Below are 20,039 nucleotides of genomic sequence, written 5' to 3'. Positions count from 1 at the left end.
CCCCCCCCGGGCCTTTCCCATAGACTATGATCGCATGGTGAATGGCGTCTGGGCACAGGATTTCCCCCTGCTCCCATCGGCCGGAGTCGATGGCCCATATGCCTCCCGGCCGCCGGCCCCCTTCTTCGGGGGATTGGTTCGTTTCTTGCAGGTCCTCCTCCCGCCGTCGACCATCCACTTCATCGAGCGCCTGAGGCTGTACGATTTATCGGGCGCATGCGGGCATTTTGTCGCCTCGGTTCCGGGTTATCACCCAGTCGACCCGGTTCTTTTCCCGGATCTCATCCGGCATCACACGCCGACTGGGGCGGCGGCGGCGGCGGCTACACGCACGGAGCCGGTCCCGCCTGCCGGGCCGCCACGGCGCCGGGCCGGCTGCCACGCGCGCGTCTTCGACGAGGCGAATGCCCATATCGAGGGCCACCGCGCCGGGACCGGGGCCGTTGGCAGGGGCGCCCAGGCTGGCGTGCAAGCTGGCCCCCCCCAATGGGGGCACCTCATGCTGCGGCAGATCCTCCAGGACACCTTCAATCCAGCGGCCATTGACTACCCGGATGGCCGTCTTCGGAGCCCGGCAACCCTGGACCAATGTATGTGCTCCTCCCCCCTCTCGGTCTCTCGCTCCCTGTGTCCCCGTTTGCCCCTCATTTTCGCGGACCCCCCTCTTGCTCTCCCTCCCCTTCGGCATGCTCATCCCGTCTCCCGGATCCAATCTCCCTCCTCCCCTCCCTCTCTCTTCCCCCTCCCCCCTGCCCCACACGGTGCTCCAACAGCTCGTGTGGTCTGTCAGTTCTCCTCGATGGGCTCCCTGACGGAATCCTGGCTGCGGGAGTTGTCGGAATCCTTCTCCGCCTTTCGGCCGTCCAATCAACTCCCGATCGACCAACCAGCCGCCCTGTGCGCCACATTCCGCCCCTTCCCATGTCCTCGCCTTGGCTGCCGCCAGCCGGCAGCGCGTGCCCATGCCCCCGTGTTCCATCTCCGCCAGGCTGACTGATTCCCCCGCCGGAATGCCCCCTGCCCAGCGACATGGAATTTGTCATCCCCACCGAGCGCGTGGTTCTCGAGTCGATCGGCAGCCGGCTGTCTGGCTTCTCGATCCCCATCCGCCAGAAGTCCCACATCCCTCTGCTACGAAACTACCGGGGGGTACGTGCATGGGGCGCCTGCCTTCGCCATCGTGCTCGTCCGGCATCCTGCCCCCTCTGACTCTCCTCTCCGCGGTCTGTTTGCCCGTCCTTTCCCCCTGTCCCCGTCGTGTCCCGCAGCGTGATCTCTATCACCAATACGATGGCGGGGCCCTGGGCCTTTATCGCCGACACATGCCGCACCTGAAGACATTCATCCGGTATCGTCTGACCCCGGAGCATGTCACCCTGCCACGCGCTTCGCTGGCCCTGGACCCCGAGCTCTGGGGCCCGGGGCTTGATCATCTGGATGGCCTGGGGCAAACCACCATCGAGTGGGTCCTGCTCACGTCGGCCAACATGTCGCGCGCGGCCTGGGGGCAGGTTCAATTCCAATCGCGCACGGCCTCAGTCCGGTGCATGATTCGCAGCTACGAAGCGGGAGTGCTCATCACGCCGGAGCAGCTGAAGGCCCACGGTGCGCGTGCCACATCTGGCCGAGTCTCGCCTCTCTTCCTGCCTTCCCCTTCGTGCCACTCATCCCCCCGCCGCTCCCCTCCTCGATGCGATTGGCTGCGGCATAGGTCACCGGCTGTGGTCCTTCTCGTGCACTCCCTCGCGGCCGCTGCATCCGGCGCCAGTTTGCCCGGGGGACAACATCAAGGACGAGCCTGGGACAGGCTCCCCCTCCTGCTCCCCCTCCTCCTCCTCCTCCTCCTCCTCCTCCTCCTCCTCGAGCTTTCTCTCAATGCCCTTCCAGATGTCCAGCATGGTCCCCCGCCAGGATTTGCTCCCGCGATTGGATGGCTTCCTTGCCCCAGCCGATGCCGCCGAGCCGGCCCCGGCCGGGATCGCCCCCACCACCAGGGACTCCCCTCCTTCACAAGATGCCGGCGCGGCACTCGCCAACATCAAGGGCGAACCATGCCAATCGCATCCTGCCGGCGCTTGGCCCGCGACAAAAACAACCCCAGCCCAGGTCCTGGCCGAGGCCCTCCCTCCAGGCACCTTCCTCCTTCCCTTGCCGTATTCGCTGCCACCGGCCCCGTACCAGCAGGGTCAGCGTGCGTGGGCAGTTGATCTCACCTGAGACCGAGATCACGCCCCACACGCCATCATGGCACCTTCTAGAATTGACTACGCACCTGGCGCGCGTCGTGCTGGGCGGGTGGGGGGTGGGGGGGGGGGGAGGATGCGCATGGCTGGGCAGCGTGTGTGGGGTAATGTGGCAGCGGTGGCGGGTCAGGGGGGGGGGGCGGGCGGAGCGCGAGAGTTCGCTTTTCTTCCTTCCCTTTCTTCCCGGCTCCGTCTTTTGTCTGTCGGGCACCAGTGAGGGCGGGGGATCCGTTGCCAGTAATCGCCAGTCAACGTCGTCCCCCTTTCGGCCCTCTTCCCTCATCCCGCTTGTTCGCCCCCGCCCCCGCCCCCCCCCCCCCCCCCCAGGGGGCTGGCCGGCGCCGGAGCCCACGTACCAGCGCAGCCTGTCCCAGGCGTGCGCACATCCAGGCCAAACTAGATCCGTCGCGGGCGGATCGTCATGAGGGCATTTGTACGCGGCTGAGGAGCCCGACGAAGGCCGCCCCCGGCGCGTCAGACGACGTGCAGGCTGGCGGCAGCCCTGGAAAGCCAGAACATACTGGAACAAAGGACAATTGGCGGGTGGTGGGCGCGTGTCCGCCTTCCACGCTAATCGAGGTGATTGTGGAGATTCCTTCGGGAGAGGGGGGGGGGGGGGCGGGGGGCGGGGCCTCTGGAGGTCACCACTGTTGGGCTGGGATGTGTGGACAGGCCCTTGGCCGTGTGCCTGTCCGAGGGCAGTGGCCGGCTCCCGTCGGCCAGTCTGTGGAGCCTGCCGCCTAGAGCCTCGGGAAAAACGGCCGTCAGTCACGGCGTCGGCTCGGTGAGTTTGTGTGGGTGTGCCCGAGGCGTCTGGGCCGGGTCCGCGAGTCGCTGCTCTTCTGTCTCGAGGCCTGGCAGATGGATGCACGCGCGGGCGGAGCCCTCGCCGGGTGGGGCTCGCGGCCCCCTGGTGCGTCCTCCCCGTTGTCCCCGGGGGGCGGAGGGGCATGGTACAGCCCCACCCCCCCCGGCCCCAGCCCTTCTCATCTCTCTGGGTACTTGCCGTTGGGAAGCCCCTTTTTTTCTTCCCGGGACCACGCTGGATTTTTCTTCACGCTTCGCCCGCGCGCCCGAACATGCGCCGGAGGGGGGGCGAGGGCGGGGCCGACATTTTCCAGCCCTAGGGGCCATGGGGGCGGACGGCGCGAGTTCGCAGCATCCGTGCGGTTGGGTGGTCTAGCTTCCTCACTCTATGACCCTGTCACTCTTGCTCCCTGGCACTGAGCAGAGGCGCCGGTGCGCCTGACGACACGCACGCCGTACTCACGGGTGGGGGACCTGAAGGTGCCTGTGTCTGCGTGTGTGGGTGTCAGAGGGAGTACAGCCCTTTCCGCGCGGGTGGACCCGGCAACGGCCCGCTCCGTGCCACCCCCCCGCGTGTGTCTCTTGTGTGTGTGTGTGTGCCTGTGCAAGTGTGGGGTCGGGGCCGCCTTTTTCAAGGGCGTGCCTTGTGGGGCGGCTCCTCTGGGGCCGCGAAATCTAAATCGGCGGAATCCCTCTCTCCCCCACCCTCTCCCCTCTCCCTCTCAGAAGAACTCACCGCTTCTGGTTCGTTTCCCATCTGTCCCCATCTCTCTCTCTCTCTCTCTCTCTTTCCTTCCTGCCCTTATCCCCCATGTGACGTTTGCGCCCGGGGTCGAGCCGGCTTCGACACGCGGTCACACCCGCGCGACGATGTCTCCTCTCCCCGTCGCACCGTGTCGCTCCGCCCCTGGAAACCCAAGCCCGGCTCCTCCGGGGCCCGTGTGCTGTGCATGATTGTGTCGCCTGCCTCCCTATCCCCCCCCCCCCTCCCCCGCCCTTTATCTCACTGTTTACTGATGCTCCCTCCGTTTCCACACTCTCATCTATATCTCCTCGGTCTCTGACCCCGCGTATCTGTGCCCCTGCTTCGTCTCCCCCTCCTCCAGATTCTCCGTACGACCCCCTTCCTCCCCTTCACCCATCCCTTGCACCATGCCTCCCTGCCTCCCCTTTGCCCTCCATGCGTCTCTCCTCCCTCTAGACTTTCCCGAGTGCTGTGTCCTCTCCCTCTCCCCCTCCTTCTCTCCTGTGTCCCCTGTTTGCCAGTGTTCTCCTTCCCCCCATGTGTGTTTGTCCGTCTTGCCACTTTCCCTCTTTAAGTGGTGTTTGTGCTGTGTGCCCCCCCTCCCGATATCCTCCCTGTGACAATCCTCTCCCCTGCGTCGCTTCTCCCTCCTCCTCCTCCTCCTCCTCCTCCTCCTCCTCCCCCAAAGTGCGACCTACCCCACCTGTGCACACACAAATGCACACGCATGTGCACGCACACACACACACATTTTTTCAGACACGCACACGCACTTCCATCCCTCCTCTTCTCCATCCCCCCACCTACCCAACCCAGATGAGTTAGTCACTGATCTTCTCCTCTCCGGCTTGCTCCTTCTCCCTCTCTCCTCCATCGTTGTGGTCCAATGCCATGGCGAACCCCCTTCTCCCCTTCTGCATTTCCTCTCCTTTCGGATGCTCTCTCCTCTCCTCCCCCCCTTCTCCTCCCCCCTCTTTCTCTCTCCCTCTCCCTCTTTCTCTCTCCCTCTCCCTCTCTCTCTCTCTCTCTCTCGCCCCCAGGCCACGCCGAAGGCCTTCCTCCTCCATCCCTCTCCTTCCCCCACCCAGTGCAAGCATGGCGTGCGGTGAAGGGGCGTGGTGCCAGGCGCTTTCCACCGTGAAGACCTCGATCCAGGGATTCCTGGCGAGCCAGCGCGTGAACAGCCTCGACACCCTGCTGGCCAATCCGCTCTTCCTTGCCCTTGTCGGCTCGCTAGTTGGGCTGCTCTTCACTCTCTGGCATCGACGCCAGGCAGCAGCGGGAAGCGGATTCCCCTCCTTCCGGTTCTCGGCCAATGCCAATGACGATCCGCTTGCCAGTCGCGACCCGTCTCTGGTTTGTTTTCTCCTCCCCTCCTCCCTTGTCGAGTGCTGTCCTGTCCCTCTCCTGCTCTCCCCCTTCCTCCGATCTCCTCTGGGCGCACAGGCCTCTTGTGGCCCATTTCTCTTTTTCCGGCCGACACTGACCTTGCTCCCAACCTCCTCTTCTCCCTCCTCGCCCCCTCTTCCCCGCCATATAGACTGCCCATAACAGAATGGCTGCCGTTGGTGTTGATCTTGGTACCTACAAGACCGTCATTGCCGCCGCGCGTAACCGCGGCATTGACATCCTGGTCAATGAGGTCTCCAACCGCTTTACTCCGTGCGTCTCTTTGCCCGCTCCTTCTCCCTCTACGCTCCCCCGCCTCGCCCCCCCCCCCTATCCTCCCCTCTCTCGCTCTCGTTCCCTCTCTCGTTCTCTCGCTCTTGTTGCCCTTCCACGTCTCACACGCTCATCTTCCCCCCCCCCCGCCTCTCTCATCCCCCAACAGCACCCTCGTCGGTTTCACCCCGACCAACCGTGTCCTCGGTGAGACCGCCAAGGCTGGTGAGGTGATGAACGCCAAGAACACCGTCGGCAACATGAAGCACCTGATCGGTCGTTCTTTCAACGATCCCGCCGTCCAGGCCGAGGCCGAGCACGTCACCTGCAACCTGGTCGAGATGCCGGACGGCTCTCCCGGCGCGTCGGTCAGCTTCCTCGGCGAGCAGACCGAGTTCGACTTCACCCAGCTCCAGGCCATGCTGCTTACCAAGGTCAAGCAGACCGCCGAGGCCGAGCTGAAGAACTCGGTCGAGCTGGTCTGCCTCACCGTGCCGGCTCACTACACCTTCCGTCAGCGCATTGCCCTGAACAATGCGGCCTCCATCGCCGGGCTGAAGGTTGCCCGCCTGATGAGCGAGCCCGCCGCCTGTGCCCTGCTCTACGGTATCACCCGCAAGGGTGAGCTCCCCGAGGAGACCGAGGCCCCGCGCTATGTTGTCTTCGCCGACATGGGCCACACCGCCTTCACCGTGTCCGTGGTGAAGTTCACCCAGAAGGAGGCCTCCATCATCGGCATGGCCACCACCACCGCCATCGGCGGGCGCTTCTTCGATAGCCTGCTGGTCCGCCACTTTGCGGCCATCGTCCAGGAGAAGCACAAGTACGACATCTTCGAGAACAAGAAGGCCATCCTGCGCCTGACCGTGGCTTGCGAGCGCCTGAAGAAGATCCTTTCTTCCAACCCGATCGGTGCCCTGAACGTCGAGTGCCTCACCGACACCATCGACCTGAGCGCCATGCTCAAGCGCGAGGAGTTCGAGGCCATGATTGGCTCCCAGATTGCCGTCGTCCACGAGACCATCGCCGCCGCCCTGGCCCAGGCCAAGATCACCAAGGCCGAGGTCAACTTCGTCGAGCAGGTCGGCGGGTCCATCCGTGTGCCCATCGTCAAGGAGCACGTCCAGAACTTCTTCGGCAGCGAGGTCACCTTCTCGGCCACCCTGAACTTCGATGAGGCCGCTGCCCGTGGTGCCGCCTTCCAGTGCGCCATGCAGTCCCCGATGTTCAGCGTCCGTGATTATGTCGTCCGCCAGACCGTCAGCCATGACATCGCCCTGCGCTGGACCAACCCCGCTGGCGAGGAGATGACCCGTGTGGTGCTCACCGCCGGCGAGCAGTTCCTCGGCAAGAAGCGCTCCATTGCCTTTGACCCGGCCCTGGGCTCGCGTGTGTCTGCCATCTACGCCAACCCGGCCCAGCTCCCCCACCAGACCCCGGAGGAGATTGCCCACTTCATCACCCCGGCCGAGCCGCTGAAGGAGGGCACCGAGTTCAACCAGCTGGAGGTCCTGTCCCACATCAACCTCGATGGTGTCTTCGAGTTCACCAAGTTCTACGTCCGCCACACCGTCCCGGCCGCCGAGCCGGCCGAGGGCGAGGAGGCCCCCGCCGGCCCGACCACCGTTCGCGATGCCATCACCCTGCCCGTGGTGTACACCTTCCCCTCGCTGTCGGCCGAGCAGCTGAACCTCCTGCGCGAGCGCGAGAACGAGATGATCGCCGAGGACAAGCTTGTTTTCGACACCCTCGAGCGCAAGAACTCCCTGGAGGAGTTCATCTACCGCATGCGTGACCTGCTGGACACCACCCTGGCCGAGTATGTGGCCGAGGCCGACATGGAGGCCTACAAGACCCTCCTGCGTGACACCGAGGATTGGCTGTACGGCGAGGGTGAGAACGTCTCCAAGAGCGTCTACGAGGCCCGCCTGAGCGAGGTCCGTGTGCTCGGCGACGCGGCTCAGTACCGCTTCGACCAGGCCGAGGCCCTGGAGGAGGCCAAGAAGAAGTTCCAGGCCGGTGTCACCTCCATCGTCGAGCTGACCCGCACCCAGGAGGAGCGCTATGAGCACATCGACGCCGAGGCCCGTGAGGCGGTCATGTCCGCCGCCACCGCCGCCCTGGCCGACATGACTTCTCGCATCCTGGCCCAGCAGGCGGCTCCCAAGCATGCCCACCCGACCCTCCTGTCGGAGAATGTCGACGCGGCCCTGCGTCAGCTCCAGCTCCTGGCCAACAGCACCTTCTCCAAGCCCAAGCCCAAGCCCGTTGAGCCGGAGCCGGCCGCCGCCGCTCCCGAGGGTGCGGAGGCCGCCCCCCCGACCACCGACTCCCCCATGGAGACCACCGACGAGGGTTCCTCCGCCCCGGCCACCGACATGGACATCGACTAAGGTCAGATTCAAAGCCAGGGTCAGAGATCGGCAGGGAGAAAGAGGAGGAGGGGGTCCTCCGGCTGAGCGACAAAAAGAGTGCGACGACCCCCAAGAGGGGGGCTCTTTCTCTTTCCAGTGCCTTGCACCGGAAGGGGAGGATAAAAAAGGACCACAGGCGGGGAGAGGAAGGCGAATGTGTGCCGTCCTCTCCCCGTGGCCTGGCACTTTTCTCTCTCTCTCTCTCTCTCCCTCTCTCTCGCGCCGTGCGCCTGTGTGTACCCTTTTGTCTTGTGCATGCACGCGAGGCAGCGACGTCTCCCACCGCCCGATCTCTCTCTCTCTCCTTTCTCGGATCGGGTTTTACCCATTAGACCAGCCACAACTCCCTTAACATTCTGCTGTGCTTACATTTGCGCATTTGCCTACCTCATATACATCCATGTGCAAGTTCAGTATTCTCATCTTTTCCCCTCCAAACAATAAACCCAATATTTGCTGTTTCTCCGTGTCTCTCCTCCTCCCTCGTGGCATCAGGAGGCCGCCTGTGGATGTGTTGATGTGCGGCACGAAAAATCGCGTAATCCTCCTCCCTTCCCGGGGGGGAATAATGCCAGAAGAAAAGGGCCAGTTCCAAGGACAAAACTATATTCGAGCTCCGAGGCGCATGCGCGAGGGAAGGGGGGGGGGACACTCACTGGAGGAGGGGTGTGAAATCTGAAGAGAGGGGGAATCTAACAAGAGCGAGGGGGGAGGGGGCCAAAGCCAGCTTCGGCCTCGCTCGCGGGCTGCGGGAAGGCGGCCAGGGGCTCCGGGAAGAAGCCGAAGTTCTCGATGATCTGGGCGGCCGAGCCGCTCTCGACATCTGCGCGCCGGGGCCTGTTAGCATGGCGTGGCAGGGCATGGGGGGGGGGGGGGGGAGGGAGCGCGACTACTGGTCACGGCGGCCAAACCCGAACAGCGATCCCAGGGCATTCAACATTGTGCCCATGCTGCTTGAGGGAGAGCTCGGCCGGTCGGACGCCGTGGTGGCGGTGGACCGCTGTGAATGGAGCGACGAGTGGCTCGAGTACATTGAGTTGGTGCCGGTCCGGAGCTGCGGGCCGGGGGCTCCGCCACCGTGGGTGGCCGTGGGCGGCGGCGGCTGGTTCACCGACACACTGGAGGCCCCGCTTGACCGGAGACTGACGCCCGAGGTGCGTGACCGCGGCAGGGTCTCCGAGGCCATGTGCGGCAGATCCCCAGTGGACGCGGCCCCAGACAATGATCGACGCTGGTGGTCGGACTTGGTCCGGCTCAAGGCCGGGGCGGTGCCGGCCGCCGAGGCCAGTGACAAGTTGGAGGGGGAGCTGGTGATGACCATCGGCGGAGAGTCGGACCGGAAGGAGGAGGAGGTCCCGGCAGGGCCCATGAGTCGGGAGGTTCCGGACGAGGCCGGCGGCGGCATGCCACCACTTGGGGTCGAGTAAAAGACCGACGAGTCATCTGTGGCCAGGAAGGGGTCGCTCCCGCTACCCGAGCCACCGAAGAAGACCGACGTCCGGTCGAAGCTGCCCAGGTCCGAGAGAGACCCCGCGGCTGACCCGCCGACCGGCATGGCCGGGCTGCCAAAGGGATCGGCCACCGGCGACGAGTAGACTCCCCCATTGTGGTCCGAGGCTAGCATGACCGAGGCTGGGCGTGGTGAGGGCTCCGACACCCGACGCAGGGTGCTGCCCCCGCCAATGCCGGCTCCTGCACCTGAGGAGGAGGAGGAAGAGGAGGACCCAAAGGATCCGGTGCGGCCGGTGGCCGTCGGTGCAGCATTCGGCCCGGAGGATGACGACCCGCCCATCATGAAGACCGAACGCGGGCGCGAGGAAACCGGCTCCGACACCCGGCGGGCGTGTACAGCCACCGGGGGAGGAGGGTGCGTCGGGCCACGGGGCCCGGAGCCGGGCGAGCGACCATTCAAGTGGGACAGGGCCCGGCGGAGCTTATTTTCGCTGGCCGAAGATCCATTCACCATGTCGCTGGCACCATGGTCCGGGGTGTGGGGACCGGTGCCGGACACGGTCGGCGACGGGGGCACTGGGGAGGCGCCAGCGCTGGAACTGCCGCCTCCTTCGAAAAGCCCATCCACCGAGGCCCGCGGCCGGCGGCGATAGGTGAGGAAGCCCAGGCGCGAGGTGGAGCCGCTGCTGTTGCCACCGGCTCCGCCGGTTCCGTGGGAGCCACTGCCACCACGCTGCGCCACACTGCCGCCATTGGACCCGAAGCCGGAGCCGGCAAAGCTCAAGCGCGATCCCTCACCCAAGTTGAAGGTCGCGCCCATGGTCAAGGATGAGAGCGAAGGGGAGGTCCGGATGCCGGACCCACTGCTGGATGACTGCCGAGAGTGGGACCCATTGTCCGGGGGCTCCAGCGCGTAGGACATCTGGTAGAGCTCGGCATCCGAGGAGGACGACCCGTGGATGTGCTCCCAAAGGATGCGAGGCAGATTGAGGCTCAGCATGTTCCGATAGGAGATGGAAGCCGCCTGAGCACGGGAAATGTCCAGCAGGACATTCCCCAGCAGGGTGCACTTCTGCCAGTTGATGCGTCGCTTGGTTGTCAGCGTCTGATTGCCCTCCAGCATGAAGGTCAAGTCACTCATGAGAATCGGGATGACCGGGATGACGGGCGGCCGGCAGTGATCCGGCTGCGAGAGAACCGACGCCAGCATCGGCCGATAGTTCCGGTAGTTGCTATCCATCGCGAAGACCTCGGAGATGCGCCGGTAGGGGGCCATATGGCGGGTGCGCAGCCCGCGGAAGGTTTGTGCCAGACGGCTGATGGATGTGTGCGACAGGGCGCAGTGGATGGCAAACAGCGAATTGAAGTTCTTCAGGAGATAAAGCTCCTGCATCAAGCCGAGGGGGGGGGGGGGAGGGGAAGAGGAAAAGGAAAATGCAAGGGAACGGAGGCAGCCAAGGCAAAGTCAATATGCAAGCCATGCAGCCACGTCTACACACACACACAGACACACAAATGCAAGAAGTCAGAAAGACGAGGACGCACCTGTAGGACTTCGAAGAAGCAGAGGATCATCTTGCGGCGGATCTCAACCAGGTCCACCCGAAGGATGCAGCGCATGACCCAGTTGGTAAGCTGGTTGGTGTGCGTGATGAGGCGCTGCAAATTCGGGGAACTCTGCTTGTCCGTGATGGCGGTGAACTCCGCCAGGCGGATGGCCCGGAAGAGATCCGCATCAATGGCAGTGAGGTGGTGTGCCAGCGACCGAGGGCCGGTCTTCATGACAAAGGAGGTCGAGCAGAAGGGCGACGTCGGGCGCAGCTCCGGGTAGCAGAGCTTCAATGAGTCCAACTGGGCCAAGCCATGGGCATAGTTATCCTCCATCTTTTGCAGGGAGCTGGAGATGCGCTTGGCTCGATCCGGCTCGAAACTGTGAATTTCCTGGGCGATGAAACGCCGCACGTCGTCGATGATTTCCGGCAGGGGGATGATATCAAACTGGAGCCCCTCCGCGATCCAGCGCTCACTGCATGAGAGTGTGCGTGCGTAGTTGTGTGGCCAAGGTAAAAGAGCGAGCGGGAGGGGGTGGGAGGCAGAGGGATGTCGGTCAGAGATTGGTCCAGCTGGGAAATGGAGAGATGGACAGATGAACCGGAGACAGAGCACCGGGGGGGGGGGGGGGGGACTCTGGCGGGCAAGAGAAACGGCCAAAAGAGCAGGCCACAACGCACAGGATGTTACAGACCAGCGTTTGGACCGGATCAACGACCTGAATCTGATAGAGAACAGGGTTGATGTGGCTCGGGCAGGGCGGGACATTGAACCTGGAGAGGGAGAGCCGGGCAAAGAGCAGCGAACGTCAGGACATGCAAAGGCAGGGAAAGGGAGAGGGGCACGTGTGGCCAAAAAGAAGAAGAAGAAGAAGAAGAGAAGGAGGAGGAGCAAGCCAAGAGAACAGAGCACGCACCGCTCGACGAGCTTCTCCAGGAAGAGACTCGGCGACGAGAACAACTGCAGGGTAAGCAGGAAGACATTCAGGAAGTTCTGGCTCGACGCATAAGTCAGATGATAAGGCGAGGTCAGGAAGATGACCAGGCTGTTGAACTTGGCCGAGTGAACAGCCCATTCATCCGTGGTCGGGTGGAAGATCTGCACCGAGTCCGTCTCATTCCAGATGTTGTTGGGCCCGAGGCCCGGCAGGTACCACCGCTCCGGGGGCATGGTGGTCCCTTCCTGCGACTGCTGCTGGAAGGAGGCCACGACATTCATGAATTCCAGGTCCCCGCGTTCGAGGATGATGTCGGAGGAGGGAGCCGTCACGCCGGTGTTGATCGCCGAGGTGGCAGCCGAGCCGACACAGCCACCGGACGACAGGAGGGCCCCTTGACCCAGAGCCCGCTCGATGTCCGCACTCATGAGCGTGGCATACTCGGCGGAGGTTCCGGCCAGGTTGGTGGTGGATGATGCGGTGGAGATGAGCCCGCTTCCGGGAATGCCGGCGGTACCGCCAAAACCATCAAGCAGGTCCAGATCCGAGTCCAACGAGTGGCGGGATGGCGATCGCAGTGGCAGCGAGGGGGTTGACCGGGCACTGAGGCCGGATGTCGGGACGGATGGCGTGCGCGGGCTGCCGGGCACCCCGCCGAGGGCCCCAGGCAGGGCTTCCGTCGAATGGGATCCCATCAGTTGGCCAGACACCAGAGGGGTGATCGGACTGCTGGGCGAAGTGATGGAACGAGTGATGGATGTCGGGCTGGACACCTTCGGGGGAAGATCGGCCGCTGACAGGGGAGCGCCATCGCCACCGGAGTGGGGGATGGTGATGATGGGCGCTGGCGAAGGGCCCAAGTCAGGCCGAGCGGAGGCCCGGCCGAGGACATACACGCGCGACCGCCGGCGCTTGAGCTGGCTGCCGACGGCAGTCTCAGGAGCACCACCGATCGAGAGAGACTGCTCCGAGCCACTGGACGCCAAGCGAACCGAAGCCAGCAGCTGCGAGGAACTACTGCCAGGCGAGGCCCCCCCGGGGGTGAGGGCGCCCCCGCGCGAGTCGTCCAGCCTGGCCGCCGAGCTGGAGGACTGAAGGACCAGCCCCCCGCTGGAGGGCGAAGGAGACACAGACCCGGACAGCGAGGAGCGTGGCACGCGCTGCGAGTGGGACACACTGCCGGGGGACAGCGGCGCAGGAGAGGACGCACGCAAGTGCTCCGCGCTGTTTGAAGAGGCGACCAGCGGCACGAGTCCGGCCTGCCATGATGGAGAGCACATGGGGAGGGGCAAGTTAGCGCGTGCACGAGAGCCAAAGCCCGCCGCCAAAGGCACGGATAAAGAGGCCGGAGGAGGGCACAAAGAGGATGGCCAGGGGGAGAGGAGGGGCAGGGGCACGCACGGTGTCCTTGAGCGAGTGATTGCTCATGCTTCGATGCGGTGCCAGGGGCAGGTGCTCCGGAACACCGAGCATCGGGGTCGACAATTGACTGTCATAGTCTGTGGCCGAGAAGGAATCCCCGGAAGGTGAGTCATCCTCCCCGGGGAAGCGATTCGGCGGCCGCATGGCCGGCGACGAGGGGTTCGATGTGTTGCCGGCAGCCGCGGCCACGGCCAGTGGGTCGAGCGAGGTCTTGACGCGCAATGACGGGGGCAGAGCCGAAGCCGCGGCCGGGGCATGGGACTGCACCAGGAGAGAGGCCCGGATGTCATCCTCCTCGCCATCCTCCTCGGCCATGGAGGAGATGGCAACCGAGGGACTGCCCGGGACGCCGCGAGACATGGCGGCCAAATGGCCGCTGCCCGCCAGCATGTACGGACTCCCCGGGGCACTGTCGGACTCGGGAGCCGTCGAGGCAAGATGCTCCTCCTCGTCCTCCTCGTCGGCAACACCGTCGTCCTCCTCCTCCTCCTCCTCTTCCTCGGGAATGGTGGTCACCTTTTCCAGCGGCCGGATCGGGGCCATTTGGGCCATACCAGCCCCACTGCCAGCTGGCTCCATGGCTGCAAGCGATGACAGAACCAAACTGGACCCCAGGTGCGAGGTAGAGCCCAGGGCATTGATGCCGGTGCTGCTGCTGAAGAGAGAAAAATGCGAGAGGTTCACGGTGGACGAGCCGGCCTGGGCCACGGCCGCCAGGGCCGAGCGGCACCGCTCAAAGCGCCGATCCTGCAGGGTGGCCGCAATGGCACGGATCTCCTCCATGCGCGTGGCGATTTCACGGGCCGAGAGGCGATCGAGGAGTCGGCCCGAGTGCTCGAGCGTATGCAGGAAGAAGCCGAGGAAGCCGGAGTGCCGCAAGCGTTGGAGCTCGCGCTGGACCACCGCGTGCAGATCGGAAATGAGAAGATGGATTTCCTGGGGGGGGGGGGGGGGGGGGGAAAGTGACTGGTGTTAGAAGGGACAGCAAGTGAAATGACAAGCATGGGGCGGAAGGGGCAGGAGGAGGCGCAGGGAAAGACGTACCTGAATGGTGCGGAACACCTGTCGGTGCGTGCTCGGATTTTCGCTCTTGTCGGAGAGATAGCTGTGGACAGGCATATGGATGTGTCAGCAACCGGGCGGGAGGGGGATGGCAGGGAAGGGGGCACGCAAAGGAAGAAAGAGGGGAGAGGGACCGAGAGAGAGAAAGGGAGAGAGAGGTGGGAGGAAGAGGCATTGGGCATGTTGGGAATGGCGGCGTACATCTCGATGTTGCGCATGAGGGTTTTGTTGACGAGACTCAGCCGATCGAAAAAGCCGTTGAGCTCGGACTCGAGGGCCGGCGTGCTGGTGGTCTGCACCGACACAAGCGAGCAAGATTCGGCCAGCCTTTGGAGCAGTGGGCGAAAGAGGCACGCAGTCAGCAGGAGAGATCCAGCTAGATAGGGGAGAGGAAGGCACGCAGGAAGCCAAGGAGCATGAAGGGAGCGAGGAGGGGGGGCGAGGTGCTTGGCGCAGGCACGAACCGAGCGATGAAGACCGACGCCTTGTTAAAAGACACGGCCAGGCTCTCCTTCACATGGCGCGTGTCCTCGCAATTGGCGGTTGCCGAAACGACGGCCAGCAGGGCCTCATTACAGAGGGCACAAAAGTAGAGGCAGAGATCTGAGTCGCGGGGCAGGATCGAGAGGAAGGTGAAGTGCGCCACATCCACGGCCAGGCAGCTACAAAAGAGGCGATATACAGGCAAGAGAGAGAGAGAGGGGGGGAGGGAGGGAGGGGGGGAGGGAGCGAGATGGAGAGGCGGGGAGAGGTTAGCGATGGCCATCACCAAGAGGAGAGGAGGAGGGGGGGGGACGGGAGAAGGGGCCCAGCACGGGAAGGGGAAACCATACCTTGCCACAATGAGGCGACTGGCGGCACTGCGCACGGCATCGATGGCGTCGGGATCCAGCGTGCGGCTGGAGAAGATGGTCAAATCACTGAGAAAGGTCTCCAGATGGATGAAGTCCGATTCGAGGAGGTTCTTGAAGGACAGATGCGGGCCGACATTGAGCTGCCCGGACACGCGCCGCAGCCAGTGTGACTGCTTCTTGAAGGCACTTTGAGAAGAGCGGCCGAGCATGCGTCCAGGCAGATGGGAATGGAATGGCAGGCAGGCACATTAGAGAGACACAGCGGGCGGGGAGAGAGAGAGAGAGAGAGAGAGAGAAGAGGGGCGTGGACAATCGGGAAGCCAAAAAGGTGTGTCGCCAAGGAGACGGCACACAGCCAAGGGGGCGAGAGGAGGGGGTACGACGCACCTTTGCGACCGGGCAATCAGGTTCTGGGCGGCGATCTGCAAAATGTCCTCATCAACGTCGCGGTGCAGCTGTAGCAGCAGTGTGGCCGCCAGGTCCAGGAAATCCGGGGCAGTGTGGCCGAAGGCCCGGGGAATGGACGGATCGGCGATCGGATCCGAGTCGCCGGCCGGGGCTGGCTGCTTGCCGCCGGAGCCGGGCAAAGCCGCGGCCATGGACGAGCTGGGAGACGCCAGTCGAGGGCCGCCAGCTTCAGCCGAGGCGCGTTGGAGTCGCCGCTCGGACGACATGGTGGGCGGCGAGAGGCAGAAGGCCTACAATCGGCAAGTGCAGTGGGGAGAGGGGGGAGACGGGGGCGGCAGCGGCAGCAGCGGCGCAGCCAGCCAGCAGGCGCTCTCTCCGTGCCGTGTGGAGCGCGGGGCTCTCAAGAGAAGAGAGGGAGGAGAGGAGCACACGGAGCGGGGACAATCGAAGGCCGGTGCGGTGGGAGGGACAGAGAGGGAAGGAGAGGAGGGGGAAGGGGGACGAAAGGGGCAGGGGGAGAGAGAGAGAGGGGGGGGGAGTAGACAGAGGAGACGGATAGGGGAAGGCCGAGGGGAGGGGACAGAGGGGGAGGGAAATGGTGATGGTAGATGGCAATCTGCCGCGACGCCCGGTCAGGGAGGGCGCACACGGAAAAGTGGGGCCCAGGATCTCAAGGCCCACCTGGTGGGGTGCATTACCCCCCCCCCCCCCCCTCGCCGCTTCATCCGTCCGCCCGTTTGTGCATTTGTGCCTCCTCCTCGCATCATCGGGTCGGGGGGGGGGGGGAGGCCGAGGGAGAACGCATCCTGGACTTGCGGCTTCTGGCCCCCGGCCCCGCCCCCCGCCCCCACAGATGGGAGCCACAACGAGAAGACCTGGGCGGGGAAGGGGGGCTAAGAATTGGGACCCCTTTTTCTCCGGGCTCCTGCCCCTCGCTGAGGGAGGGGTCTCCAGCCAGGGGGCGGCGGGGGGGGGGGGAGGGCAGAGCACCGAGCCGCGCGGGAGTGGTATGCCTGGACGTGTTGTGCAGTCGCCCCCGGCCGGCTCCTCTGCAGGCAGGCAGCCCAGCGCTGCCCGTCGCAGTGGGGACGAGCCAGGCCAGCCGAAGGCCCAGAAGCAGCCTCCAACTCATGCACCCATCTTGCGAAGAAAACATAAAACAATATATATTTTTTCATTTCTCGTTGAATGTTCCCCCTTTCGCGTCGACTCCCCGCCGGGCCATCACCGTTTCAGGGCTGCTTGAGGGGAGGGCGGTTCTGTCTTCCTCCTTTCCTCGGGAGGAGGCCTGGACCCTGGGGCCACACCGGGGCCTCTTCGGCGGTGTCAGCCGGGCGCGGATCGCCGGATCCGGCGTGGAGCGGTCCCTCCCCGCCCCTCCCCCCCCCGGACGACCTGCCGCTGAGGCCGGGCGGCCTGGCCGGCGCAAGGTGGGGGCGATCCGCCAGTTTGTTGCTTTTATTTTTGCACCCCCCTCCACGCGCGCGCGCGCGCGCGCGCGGAACCTTGTGGAGGAGAGGGGCGCGACTCGGCGCCAGGCCGTTGGGCGTGAGTCGATCTGCCCCTCCGGGGGGGCTTGGCGGCAATATCCACATTTTGGGCCCATGCGCGAGCAGTGCCCCCCCCCCTCCCCCCGCACCCTCTTCTGTTCGTAGCGGGGCCGGGAGATGCGGGGGGGGGGGGGGCGGGCCTCGAGAATCGCTCGGCGGCCGGTCGGGCGGCCCGCCGGATCCTGGCGTCCCCGAGGACCCGCAACGTCGCCCCGATGCCCGGCCCCCCGAGGCGGCCGCGACTGTGACTGGGGCCTGGAGTTTGGCCGAGACCTTGTCCCCCTCCCCCCTGTCTCCCCCGGGTTCGGTGGCGGCCTGACGGTCGTGAGAGAATAGAGTGTGCCGGCATTCCGGCCTTCGTCTCGTGCTCGGCATGCCGCCACGCTCGATTAGGCAGGGGCATCTTGTCGGCCTGGGTGTTTCGGTGCGCGTTTTTCGCCTGAGCTGGCTGAAGGGGGCCGAGAACTGCCGGGCCGGTTCTCTCGGCCAGGCTAGGAAGCCCCGCCCCCCCCCCCCCCTCCCGGGCGCGAGTTTTTCATCCGCGCGCGTACGTGCGCATGCCCACCGGAAGATGTGAGGCGGGGGGGCCTCCCCAGACGAGCGCCGCCCGTTCGCGCGCTCCATGCCCGTCCCGCGGGGCCTCGAGGACTGGGGAGGCACGAGAGGCCCTGCCCGGCTCGGCGGCACCTCCCAGCCCCGGGGAATATAACCGAAGACACGCGGCCGCTTCGGGAGGGGGGGGGGGGCGGGTCCAGGCACCCTAGGAACAAAAGTGCCGGCCAAGGGCAGGCCTCTCGGCGCCGCGGCAAGTATGTCTCGGGGCAATCTCCCAGCCTCCTCCCCAAGCGGTGGTCTGAAAAAAAAAAAAGAAGAAAAAGTCAGCACCACCCTGTTGCGTGGGATGGCATCTCCCCCTGGCCGATGTCCGCCAGCGGGCCGCGCTCCCTGGGGTCCTTCAAATACCTGTAGCCCGCGCGACCGACCCGGCCTCTGTGCCCCTCCGCCCCTCCCCCCCTCCCACTCCGGGGCGCAAGGGCGAGTGGTTCTGCAGGTGTGTTGAGCTGCTCCGGAAAGGGTGTGACTGGCCGGGGCGCGCAGAGGCATCTACACGCCCCGCCCTGCGACAAACACGGCCCTGGTCGTGTTGGGAAGGGGTGCGGCTCGTGGCGCTGGCGAACCCCCGTTTTCAAGGTCCAACGGTCCGCCCCCCCCCCCCTCCAGACCAACTGGCCTTGGGCCTTGACATCGTCCATCGGTCCGAGAGCCGGTGCCCCGCGGATCATCATTTGCCTCTTTCCGATCTGTTCCCCCCCCCCCCCCCCCCCGCCCGCCCGCCCCGTCTCTGTCTTCCGTGCGTTTGGGGGCCCCAGCGGGCCCGCGAGGCCCACGCACCAGGTGGTGGGAGAACCGGTTCCACTGCCCCGCCTCTGCCCCCGATGCCTCAGCTGACTTACATGCGGCACTGCGGAATTCAATTTCCCACTCTGCTCTTCGCCGATTGCATTCAGCCTGGGGCTCCTCTTTCGCACGGGCACGCGGGAGTGTCCCGGCACCCCGGGGGCCGTGTCCGAGACCTCCCAGCTTCAGTAGGGGTCCGGGGGCCAGTACAGGCTGGAACGTCGTTTGTCCCCGCCCTGCCTCCCCCCCCCCCCCCCAGACTCTGGCAAGATGGTCCGCCTCGTGTGTGGCGTCGCATCAGTACCGAGTGCGACGCCCGTGGTCCGAGGCTCATGCCATCTGAGCCCCCTCTGACGGTCTGGCCGGCGCCGGTCGAGCCCAGGCCGGCCTGCGGCCCGAGGGGAATCGGTTGTCGCTCGCGGCGGTGGTCCGATGGCCCAGGCCCCCTTCACCCTTGAGATGTCGGGGAGAGAAGATCATGGCCCGAAGCTGCGCCGACTTGCGCAACGCGAAGGACAGATCTGACGGGCAGGCGCGCGCGCGCGTGGGCCGGGGCGGACTCGTTGTACTCGCCTTGCCCCGGCGGGCGCTTGAGCCCACGGCACATTGGCGTCAGTTGAACATTCGCGCTTGCCCACCGTCATATGGAGTTCGCTCCGGTGGCTGGCGCGTGCTCACGGGCCTGGGGGGTCGGCCCCCTCGACCGGATCTCGGCCCGCCGGGTTGGGCGTGCTGTCAGGGCGACGTGTCGATCCCGGAAAAGGCGGCCCCCGCTCTGATCTCCGGCCCGGCCCGGCCCGGCCCGGCCCGCCACACTGCCCAGGGCCGCGGGCAGAGAGACCGGGGTCTGTGCCCCGCTTGCCCCCACAACAGGAGGGGCTGGGCAATCCCCCTCGGCCACACATCTGTCAAGGCCCCCCCCCCCCCCCCCCCCAGCCGCCCCTTGTGCTTGGGGGCGGGAGGGGGGGGATCCGTGCGGGCTTGCCTCCCTAGGGGCGCATTGCCCGCCTTCCGCCCCGCTCGAGTGCGGGCCCCGCCTCACGGTTCCAGCATGTCGGAAATGAAGGGAGGAACAACGAACCCATCAGAACCATCCATGTGATCCAAAGGCTCAAGAACAACGGCCCGACTTCATGTCGGCATCTGATGCTGATTGATGATCACGCCATCACTAGCCACGAGTCTCCTTCACACCCCTCCAGGTGCCAACGAACAGGACACTCGAACCACCCACCCGGTCGCAGCATGGCGCGTTGCATGGGCGCTTTCGATCAGGGAAGGACCACCTCCCCCCCCGGCGGAGGGGCGGGGGGGGGGGGGGGCTCCCAGCAGGCGGATTCCCTGCGTCGGGTGCCGAACATCCTTGGGTGGCCCCAAGTGGGTCTCGCGGGTGGAGGAGACCGTTCGTGATGCCCTGTCTTCTGGCGGAAAGGGTGTTGCCACATGCTGGCTGCCCCGGGCGTGCCTGCCCGGCGTCCTGCCCTCCGGAGGAGAGTGATTGAAGGCCATGCTTCCCGTATGAAGTCCCCCCCCC

General features: G+C 65.5%; 3 protein-coding genes across 4 annotated transcripts in view; 2 read left to right on the top strand and 1 right to left on the bottom strand.

Annotated features, from left to right (window-relative positions):
- The window catches only part of H696_00595 (hypothetical protein), a gene marked incomplete at both ends in the record, with an annotated part of 3,198 nt that extends 981 nt beyond the window's left edge, over positions 1-2,217 (top strand). The window contains 5 exons of the mRNA XM_009494474.1: positions 24-590; positions 774-897; positions 1,026-1,149; positions 1,269-1,605; positions 1,712-2,217. Coding sequence (XP_009492749.1) covers positions 24-590; positions 774-897; positions 1,026-1,149; positions 1,269-1,605; positions 1,712-2,217 — 1,658 coding nt within the window. The remainder of the gene's footprint in view (positions 1-23; positions 591-773; positions 898-1,025; positions 1,150-1,268; positions 1,606-1,711) is intronic.
- Positions 2,218-3,733: 1,516 nt separating this feature from the next.
- H696_00594 lies at positions 3,734-8,078 on the top strand. Of its 2 annotated transcripts, XM_009494472.1 has the most exons (5): positions 3,734-3,794; positions 4,157-4,163; positions 4,836-5,151; positions 5,336-5,457; positions 5,627-8,078. In XM_009494472.1, exons 3-5 carry the CDS (start codon positions 4,891-4,893, stop codon positions 7,848-7,850), a joined length of 2,607 nt encoding a protein of 868 aa, XP_009492747.1. In that variant the 5' UTR covers positions 3,734-3,794; positions 4,157-4,163; positions 4,836-4,890; the 3' UTR covers positions 7,851-8,078. The 2 variants fall into 2 exon arrangements, with proteins under 2 accessions (XP_009492747.1, XP_009492748.1); XM_009494473.1 differs by lacking the exon at positions 4,836-5,151.
- A 662-nt stretch (positions 8,079-8,740) lies between these two features.
- Positions 8,741-16,078, bottom strand: H696_00593 (hypothetical protein). Its single transcript, XM_009494471.1, has 10 exons — positions 15,537-16,078; positions 15,129-15,335; positions 14,760-14,957; positions 14,497-14,622; positions 14,278-14,338; positions 13,213-14,169; positions 11,791-13,070; positions 11,555-11,647; positions 10,869-11,349; positions 8,741-10,710 (listed from the first exon to the last, which is right to left on the bottom strand). The coding sequence occupies exons 1-10, from the start codon at positions 15,821-15,823 to the stop codon at positions 8,761-8,763; spliced, it is 5,640 nt and encodes a 1,879-aa protein (XP_009492746.1). The 5' UTR covers positions 15,824-16,078; the 3' UTR covers positions 8,741-8,760.
- Positions 16,079-20,039: the final 3,961 nt, after the last annotated feature.

Source organism: Fonticula alba, assembly GCF_000388065.1.
Source record: "Fonticula alba strain ATCC 38817 unplaced genomic scaffold supercont2.1, whole genome shotgun sequence".
Lineage (NCBI taxonomy): Eukaryota > Rotosphaerida > Fonticulaceae > Fonticula > Fonticula alba.
The sequence above is the reverse complement of the archived record's forward strand: the minus strand, read 5'-3'. Positions and strand labels throughout refer to the sequence as shown.

Bases quoted from the DNA above. Each gene is read 5' to 3' on its own strand.
- H696_00594 (XM_009494472.1), top strand. From the start codon at position 4,891: ATGGCGTGCGGTGAAGGGGCGTGGTGCCAGGCGCTTTCCACCGTGAAG. The intron at 5,152-5,335 runs GTTTGTTTTCTC...CCCGCCATATAG, and splicing joins CCAGTCGCGACCCGTCTCTG to ACTGCCCATAACAGAATGGC. The intron at 5,458-5,626 runs GTGCGTCTCTTT...ATCCCCCAACAG, and splicing joins GTCTCCAACCGCTTTACTCC to CACCCTCGTCGGTTTCACCC.
- H696_00593 (XM_009494471.1), bottom strand. From the start codon at position 15,823: ATGTCGTCCGAGCGGCGACTCCAACGCGCCTCGGCTGAAGCTGGCGGC. The intron at 15,336-15,536 runs GTGCGTCGTACC...CTCTTCTCAAAG, and splicing joins CTGATTGCCCGGTCGCAAAG to TGCCTTCAAGAAGCAGTCAC. The intron at 10,711-10,868 runs GTGCGTCCTCGT...GGCTTGATGCAG, and splicing joins GCTTCTTCGAAGTCCTACAG to GAGCTTTATCTCCTGAAGAA.